Source organism: Temnothorax curvispinosus, unplaced genomic scaffold (assembly GCF_003070985.1).
Source record: "Temnothorax curvispinosus isolate PA1 unplaced genomic scaffold, ASM307098v1 QBEX01009716.1, whole genome shotgun sequence".
Taxonomy (NCBI): Eukaryota; Metazoa; Arthropoda; class Insecta; order Hymenoptera; family Formicidae; genus Temnothorax; species Temnothorax curvispinosus.
Window position 1 is genome coordinate 152,535 of NW_020219496.1, and position 9,845 is coordinate 162,379.

General features: G+C 44.0%; 1 protein-coding gene across 1 annotated transcript in view; it reads right to left on the reverse strand.

Annotated features, from left to right (window-relative positions):
- Nucleotides 1–2,868, reverse strand: part of LOC112459314 — a 13,431-nt gene extending 10,563 nt beyond the window's left edge. The window contains exon 1 of the mRNA XM_025023350.1: nt 30–2,868. Coding sequence (XP_024879118.1) covers nt 30–2,868 — 2,839 coding nt within the window. The remainder of the gene's footprint in view (nt 1–29) is intronic.
- Nucleotides 2,869–9,845: the final 6,977 nt, after the last annotated feature.

A 9,845-nucleotide genomic window follows, 5' to 3' on the forward strand; every position in this document is an offset into this window, starting at 1 on the left:
CAGTTCCGAGAGAATGGTGCGTTTGGTACAATCTCTGTCCAACGGGTAGACCTGAAAGCCGAAGTCGTCCGTTTGAGGATACCAACGAAGTCCGAGAACTTTGAGAAACTGATCTTCCGAGGATTCAAACGATAGCAATGATTGACTGCAAAGCTCCGGATCGAGACCTGCTAAGACTGACGGATGGCTGCTGGCCCATTTCCTGAGCCCGAAACTCGCGGCTTCAAGCAAAGCTTGTAGCTGCCGCTGAAGCTCACGGGTTTCCCCCTCAGATTCGACGCTCGCCACCACGTCGTCGACATAGACGCTCTCCTCCAAGACCGCCGCGGCCAGAGGGTAGCTCACTTTGCCTTCCGTTGCCAATTTCAACAAGCAGACGATTGCCAGGAACGGAGAACACGTCAATCCAAAAGTGACGGTCAACATCAAGTAGTCTAATATCGGATCATTCTCCGAGAAACGCCAGACTATTCTCTGGTAGTCACATTGACCGCGCTCGACCAAGATCCGAAGGAACATTTGTCTGACGTCCGCAGTGAGCGCCACGCGGCCTACCCGGAACCTCAACAATATCACGACTATATCCGTCTGTAACTTAGGCCCGGATCGCAATACGTCGTTCAACGAAACGCCGTTCAAATCCTTCGCCGAGGCGTCAAATACGACCCGCAATTTTGTGGTAGTGCTATCCGATTTGACTACCCCATGATGGGGCAAATAGAATACAGGTCCGTCCACCGGGAACGGCCGTTCAATCAGTTTCATATAACCGTTATTCAAATAATCCTGCATGAATTTGTTATAGTTCAATTTAAACTCTGCATCTAATTTAAAGCGACGCTCAAGTGCGCGAAATCTATTTAGGGCTATTTGACGCGTGCCGACAAAACAAGGTTTATCCCTTTTGAAGGGATACGATACGACAAAACGACCGGACGCGTCCCGACGCGTGGTCTGAGCGAATAATTCCTCGCAACGTTTATCCTCCTGCGAATACGGTGGGACCGATGGAATCTCGTCTAGTTGCCAAAATCGACTAAGAGATGCGTCCAACGAATCGAGAGTCATAAACGAATGTGTGGATCCCGGCGCCTGCGTCGATACCGAACCGACGAGAACCCAGCCGAAGACGGAATTGAAGGCGTCTGGTTCGCCCTTCTTTCCCACGCGACGGCCATCCCGAAGTAGCGACGCGAAGATTTCTGCGCCGATCAGGATGTCGATGGGACCGGGTCGGTGATACCGCGGATCAGCTAGCCGCAATCCGTTCAAATGTTTCCACGCTCTTCGCTCGACCTGACTGCTAGGTAACGGGGCGGAGATGCGCGGAAGAATCGTAGCCTCTACCGGGGTGCGCGTGCTTTCCCTGCCCTGTGCTTGTATTACGAGTGAGGTGCGGCCTCGAGTTGCAGCCGCCCTTGTATCATTTACCGCGAGAACTACCGTATGGCACTTGGTTCGTCCGAAACCACCCCTCTGCATGCAACTTTCGGAGATAAAGTTTAGCTGGCTCGCGCTATCCAACAGAATACGAACGGGGAAGGGATTTCCGTGTGCGTCGAGCGCTTCGGCTTGTACCGTCGACAACAATACGATCGGGTTCGACCGCGCGACACTAGCCATGCTAACGAGGGGTTCGCTTCCCTGCGATGACGTTGTCCCCGATTCGGAGGGTGGTTCGGCGTCTGTGGGTGCATTCGCCGAGCCCGAGTTCTGCTCAAAATGCAGGAGCGTGTGATGTTTGGCCTTACACGACCGACACGTCCACGACGATGGACAGTCATTAACGCCGTGGCCCGCGCGGAGGCAGTTATAGCACAAGTTCGAAGCTTTAGCCGTCGAATGCCTCTCTCGGGGTGCTAACTTTAAGAACCGAGAACATTTTGCAACAGGGTGTTGTTCTTTACATACCGGACACTCGGCGGTTCGAGTTGCGAGCGACGAAGCCGACGCGGAATTCTTTGACGAAGTCGACTGAGACTTTTGCGACGTATTTTGTGAGCCCGATACCGACGCGAGAACCCGGCAGTGATCAGAGAGGAACTTTGTGAGCTGCGTGAATTTCGGTATTTCCTCCGACCGGGGTGCAGATTCGAACTTCTCGCGGAGCGAGCGAGGGAGCTTCTCCAGCAAGAATTTAAGAAGGAGATAATCCCAAGCGTCTGTAGGAAATCCTAATAGATTCAATGCTCGCGTGTTTTCGGTGAAGGTGCTCAACAGCGTGCGCAGGGGGACGGCCGACTCCGACTTCAACGGCTGAGCTTTCAGCATCAAGTCCACGTGATAATCCGCCAAGTCTCGTTTGTTTTGATATCGCGAAATCAAGGCGTCATAAGCTATCGCGTAGTTATCGGTGGAGAGAGGGATGTTCTTGACGACGTTCAGCGCTTCTCCTTTCAAGCAGGATATCAGATATTGATACTTCTCTATGGTAGGGACGTTCCGGTTCTCGTGAATAGAGATGTTGTATAACGCGATGAACGAGGGCCAAAGCGTGAGATCTCCCGAAAATTGCGGAAGGGAGATCTTGGGCAATTTGACCGATGACGTCTGGGCCGGGGCCTGCGGGGCCGGAGCGGCTGCTCGGTCGGCGCCCACAAATCTCTCGTAACGCCCGATTACCGCGAAGCGCATCTCGTCAAAGTCCCGGCGAATCGAATCCTCCGTTTCGAACTCTTCATCTGAGGCGTCTTGTATTATCTTGAGGTGGGCTGCCTCAAAGTCCTCGACCAATTTGGTCACGATGGGATATCGCACGCGAAAGTTCGATCTCTGATTTACATTGTCCGCGGCGAGCATCGACAGCTCATGAATCTCCCGCATACGTTTCACGCATAACTCGCGTTTGGTTACATTCCCTCGACTCATGATGCCCGGAATACAATCACTAGGTCAACCAAGGTGACGATAGCAGCTCACTTCGATGTGAGAATATCAACAACGCCGGAAGCAAAACGAAACAACTATCTCCTTGTTATGATGACGAGTCGGCTCGGCTCGAATTTCTGTTCGAAGGCACGACGGATATTTTCGAGAGGCTATAATAACGATTTGTACAATTTCAAAACGACGGTAGGTTGATGCAAAATAATAGGGTGCGAGCACTGGCGGTAGAGGGGGATCAAGTAGGATAATTAACGAGGAAGATGGTTGCAAAAGATACAAAATAATATAGTTATATTAACGATCAAAATTATCAATTAGGTTGGCACAGGTGCCCGGTTACAGCGAGGAATGCACTCAAGTATTTGTTCAAATTAAGTTTTCAGCAATACATGTTGCGCGCGGAGCTACGACACGAGCAGCGTATACGACATGAGCAGTATACACACGACACGAGCAATAATCCACGACATGAGCATCAATTACGCCAACTATTTGCAATTGTGATTATAATTGTAATTATAATCTTTAATGAGATTACCTTGAGTGCTGCAATATATTCTATACCGGGAACCAGTGCCGACGAACAGTATATTCGATCGGTGGCAATTATGTTTGCGAGAATTCCAACGATCGGAATAATATTCAGTATGTGTTTCCAATATGTATTTCGAGTCTGGCCGAAACACACCCAGCAACAACGAAAATAAGGTAGCGCGTTATTATGGAACGCGAGCTTATGTAGAAAAACTGTGTACATACGCTGCCGGCCCGTGACTGAGCGTCAAGGCCGTCGACGGCGCGGCGAAAACGTATGGCCAGCCCGAGAATATTCGAGATCTGAATATTTCGGCTTCTATGTTAACAATGACGGGCTTTAACTAATTACCGCGTCAATTGCGCAATTTACGACTAGTACAAATAACGGCGATGGAACGTGTTACAACGAGCGAAAGAATTGCGAGCGAGAGATACCGCGCGAGATCGTGGATTCACGCGAATATTCTCGTCGCGAGTTAATTAGATTATTAACACGCCACGCGTTATTGCAATTCGCGTTAATGCGAATAACAGCGACGGAACGTGTTACGACGAGCGAAAGAAGTTCACGCGAGTATTCTCGCTGCGAATTAAGAATTGCGAACGAGAGATATCGCGCGAGACTAAAGATTATTAACACGCCGCGCGTTACTGCATCTCGCGACTATAAGAACAATAATTAAGCGTATTCACGACAAAGGCAGATAACAGCAATGGCATGGTTACGACAGCGAGAAGTTCACGCGAGTATTCTCGTCGCAAGGAGTTGCGAACGAAAGATATCGCGAGAGACTACCACGCGCCACGTGTTATCGCGATGCGCGATTACAAGAATGTGCGAAAATTAACAAGTTAATGAATGATGCGACGTGAGCGAAAGGTCGGCGGTACTTTTCTAACGCGAAATCCGGCTCGAAGGACCAATGCACGGGGGGGTATGAGGCGCTCCCCGGATTTGCGATTGGTCAACAAAATTTCTCGAAGGACCAGAGGGCCCGTGCCCTCGCGAAAGCGAATAAAGCGAAGCAAGCAAGCGAATATCAAAAGAGATGCGTGGCGACTCATCGTGTCGTTGCCCGGCGCCTCCTGGGTGTTGACGTCGTCCTCCCGTTGGCGAGATCTCTGGCGTGCAAGGCGAAAGCATGCAACAGTCCGGCATAGCAAGCGGGCAGGCAGGTATAGCAAGCAGGCACAGATAGGCAGGATAGCAAGCGATTAGGCCTTCGTGGTCTGCGATGGGCGACCGAGCACTCCGAGTTCGCGCACGCGAAAACGGTAACGTGTGAGCTTCACGACGTTCGACTGATGAGTCCCTGCCGTAATACGGCGTGTCGCGAATATGTGTGTGCGTGCCGCTCGGCGGCTTGACGAAAAGTTCTGCGGAGAGATGTGTCCTCTCCGACTGTTTGACGAGGAGTCCCCTCTTCCGTTCTCCGGCTCGCGCACCTGCGAAGTACGGCGCGAGCGAGTACCGAATTCTTCCCCTAATGGGGGATGCCACCCGCGGGCGGGCAGCACGAGTCGGGTGAGTCGCGCGAATATCGACAAGTGTAGCAATCGCGATCCACCGACGTTTCGCTAATAGGCGCGATAATTCAACCCGGTATAACCAATCAATACAAAAACCGTACAATTAACAATACGAAGCGACAAAACGAAATCGATCCTATAATTAACTACTATTTACACTATGATACACGGCGGTGCGCCAAACAATCATTAAAGGAAGGTTGGTATTGAATTTAGCGTCAATCGTTGAAGGGTTTACCGATTTATGTCTAAAAAAAATGTAAAGTTATACATGTAATCTTATATAGAATATCATTAAAGCAAGGTTGGCATTTACTTTGGCGAGAATCGGGGAAGGGGTTACAGATTGCTGCAAGAAATTTATACTTAACACTGGGAGGATCCTGTATTGACATGAATTTATCGTCGATCCGGATATACCGATTTATGCCTAAATAGAGTATAAGTTATACATGTATTCTTATACTTTTTTTAGTCATAAATCGGAAAACCAATTCACCGATCGACGCCTTCTTATATCTTATATCTTATATCTTATATCTTATATAGAGCATATCATAGGGCGGCAGTGTGGTCTAGTGGTAGAGCGCCAGACTCGTAATCTGAGGAACCAGGTTCAAGTCCACTAGAGCCATGTAAGTATGGAATGTTTTTCCGATAGCTGCGCCCCTCCGTGCAAGATAAGCTCTTGTGCGGAGAAAACTGGGCTTCGTCTTTCGGAAAGAGACGTTAAGCCGTTAGTCAAAAGGGTTAAAGTGAGTGGAGAAGGATAGTATTGGTAGTAGATTGCGAACTCTACGGGGATATGCAATAAATTACGAATTTTATATAAATGCAGAATATATAGAGCATCATTAAAGGAAGGTTGATATTGAATTTTCTGATGATCTGGGAAGAAATTACCGATTTCTGCTTTAAAAGTGTATGAAGTTTTCTACCCCTATTTTATATACAACGCTTTTTATTATAAATTTACAAATATAATTAAAAAAGTGTTCAATTTAGACAGATTGTTTCCTCATCATTTTACTTAGCTTATAAAGTTTCCTCAATGAGGAAGCCAATCTATTATATGCTAATAATTTGGCAAATTTCTCATAGATAAAACTTTATGAGCGAAAAAAATTATCAGGAAGCAAGTTTTAGATAAAAATTTAGAAATGCCGCAAAAATCAATGTAAAATTACTATATATGTTTGTGTATATGGACTTATATATGTGTATATATGTATGTACATGTATGTGTATATGTGTATATATTCAAACGTATCGCTATTTATTTCTATCTCATAAATGATTATATCTATAAGTTGCTGTTTCACTTAAAAAGCTTCCTATATGAGAAAACCTAAGGTAAAATTAGAAAAAAATTATAAATATATTTGAAAAAAAGGGCACAGTAACAACTGTGTCGCAAACAACAACATAGAACTACGTCAGCTGTCACTATTTCATGTTAAAGTATTCAACGAAGGAAAGTAAACGTAGGGCTACGTCAACTGTCTTTCTAACGCCGTCATCCACATGATCCACTTTGTCATTTTTATGTTCTAAGCTTTCAAAAAATTCAAAAAAATTCTGAGTTGTCAACATTTTTACTACAATATCCAATACATTTTAAAGCCAAATATTAAACCTAATTGTTTATATATAACAAAATTTGAACACAAATAGAGAAAAATGGGAATTTGAAAATTTATATAACTTTGCAACAAATGAATATTAACAAAAATGATTGTAAGATTTTGTACTTCAGACTACGACCTTTCAAAAGAATGTAGTCTCATTTGAGTCAACTTCAAAAAGTATAATTATTTTAACAAATAAAAACGGTGAAATTTTAGAGAGGTTTATTCATGTATTAAATACAAAGAAAGATAAAGTTTGACTTTTTTTGCTTAGAAATAAATTTTTATTGTAAAAAATTGTTAGTTATATATAAAATATTACAAATATAAAAGAAAATTATAAATAAAAAGTAAAAAAGTATCGTATTGTTCGGCGTTTCTTTCTGCTATTTTGTAAATAATATTCTACTAATAATAGAAGTGCTTTAATTAGCAAAAATTATTAGAAATAAAGTGTAAAAAAAACAAAAAAAAACATTTATATACGTCAGCAAACACTAACGCCATCATCCATATGGGTACAGTTTAGGGCACAGACCACGGTCTTATGTAAGACCGTGGCATAGACTTAATTTTGCCAGGTCGTTGCTCGAAAACGCATTGACGGAAACCAGCGTCAGCGAAACCCCTCTACTGTCAACTTTTTTAAGGAGGGATACTGCCTTCTTCTCTCCGCGAAGAAATGCAAGTTGCTTGGGACTTTAAAGCAGCATATGGATGACGAAGGGTTAATATAAAATACCCACACAGCAAAATATATCACCAAGATATCTAGAAGATATCTGAATGACGGAATATCTGATTGCGCAAGATAGAGGATATCTCAGAAACATCTCCAAGATTATAAAAAGCCATGATAATTTTATCTCAGACATGATATCTGATTTTGCATATATATCGGATATCTATGCCTCATTTAAAAGCAGATATGTTACATACAACCCAAATAGAAAGAAGAAAAGAAGAATTCTTTTTAAATTCTCGATTTATGAAATTAATTGTTACGTGCGAAACTATTGGATAGGGTCTCGCACTGCACCAAAACGCATTGAAACTAATCAACATTCACGCGTGAGCACCGTACCTTCGCTTCGGCACCCAAAATTCGATTAAATGAACGAACGTCGCGGAGTGATTGCGATATTGTTACAACTCAAGTCGTCCATATCGTCAAATATAAATGTGGATTATTAAAGTAGTTAAACCAGCATATAAGTTGATAAGTTCCTTTATTAAGTGTAATATTCATAAGTAGACGCCGGCACACGTCGCTCTCGCAAAATCACGCGATACTCGGATGGTCTCACGTGATTTCCCCGCGTACCGTAGTCCCTTACCCCGGAACGCCGCCGAACTAGGGATATAAATACAGGCCCTGTGAGCCGATTCGGGGCAGTCAGTCAGTACTCGCATTCTAGTCCAGGAGCTAGCGGAATTTTAGGTGACTGATTTTCTTACGCCTGAAATTTTTTCCACGAGTTATTATGGTCATGTCTGCCAAATGTAGACAGGTGGCAGAGTCTGTCCGCGGGACATAGAGCGAACAGAATTTTTGTAACTTGTATTAATTTTCAAAGACATTGACTGATTTCACAACTAATTTTTTTACATTTGATTATTTAAACCATTTCAACAAGAAAAAATGAGTTGTCCGACAACAAAGTTGGGACATGACCCGTGTCTGCCATTTGAAATTGGTAATTTTTTCTTTGACTCTTGACTGATTTTCTTACAGCTGAATTTTATTTTACAGTTTAATAATATATTAAGGATGAAGTATATAGCCTTGTCCGACAATTTTAGTGAGACAGAACCGCTCTCTGACGTCTTTGTTATGTTAATTAATCATTAATGTTTGACTAATTTTCTTACAGCTAATTTTTATGGTGTACTTTTAAAATGCCAACAGAAAGACATTGATATATTCGTCCGGCATTTTGACTGGGAAACTATATTCTGTTAAGCCGCGTATAAGATTTTTCTGCTTTTATATCGTGTTGTCCCACCCAAAATGTCGGACGAATATATCAATGTCTTTCTGTTGGCATTTTAAAAGTACACCATAAAAATTAGCTGTAAAAAAATTAGTCAAACATTAATGATTAATTAACATAACAAAGACGTCAGAGAGCGGTTCTGTCTCACTAAAATTGTCGGACAAGGCTATATACTTCATCCTTAATATATTATTAAACTGTAAAATAAAATTCAGCTGTAAGAAAATCAGTCAAGAGTCAAAGAAAAAATTACCAATTCCAAATGGCAGACACGGTCATGTCCCAACTTTTTTGTCGGACAACTCATTTTTTCTTGTTGAAATGGTTTAAATAATCAACTGTAAAAAAATCAGTTGTAATGAAATCAGTCAATGTCTTTGGAAATTAATACAAGTTACAAAAATTCTGTTCGCTCTATGTCCCGCGGACAGACTCTGCCACCTGTCTACATTTGGCAGACATGACCATAATAACTCGTGAAAAAAATTTCAGGCGTAAGAAAATCAGTCACCTAAAATTCCGCTAGCTCCTGGACTGTCATTATTCTAGAGCCCCGTGAGCCTTAAGAACTTAGCCGCGAACGCCTTTGTAGCCGAAAGAACTTAGCCGCGGGCTCGTTACGCTTGTGAGAACTTAGCCGCGAGAGATTTTATCGCCGACGTACCGCACTTTAGCTGCGGGCGATTTCATCGCCGATCGAACATAGCCGCGGGCGATTTCATCGCCGATCGAACATAGCCGCGGGCGATTTCGTCGCCGATCGAACTTAGCCGCGGACGCGTATTGTTGTTGATTCCGCGCACTATCTGTAAAAGAAATGAAAGTGTGGTTAGCAATAAATCGGTTGCACATATTGAATAAATAATCTTGTTCAATTTACACCTCGACGATCTTAGATCCGATACTCACCAGTCGATGCGCGCCTCCCACAGGGCGTTCTCGATAGATCCTCGCGTCGATGCATGCCTCCTTCAGGGCGTTCTCGCTGGTCCTTACCTTAGATGCGCGCCTCCCGCAAGGCGTTCTCTGATTTCCTTGTTCCTAAAATTATCCAATAAAATTAGATTATAAAATACGAACTATCGCGTACACCGCCACAAGGACACACATACGTTTACACTGCCACAAGGACACACGCACACAACTTGGCATACGATTGAAAGACGAGGGAGATCGAAATACCCCTATTAGTAGGTGTTATTTTGAGAGATCTACCCCGGGAGCTCCGAGGGGGGAGCGGGGCGGGGGGGGTACCGCGGGCAAGGGG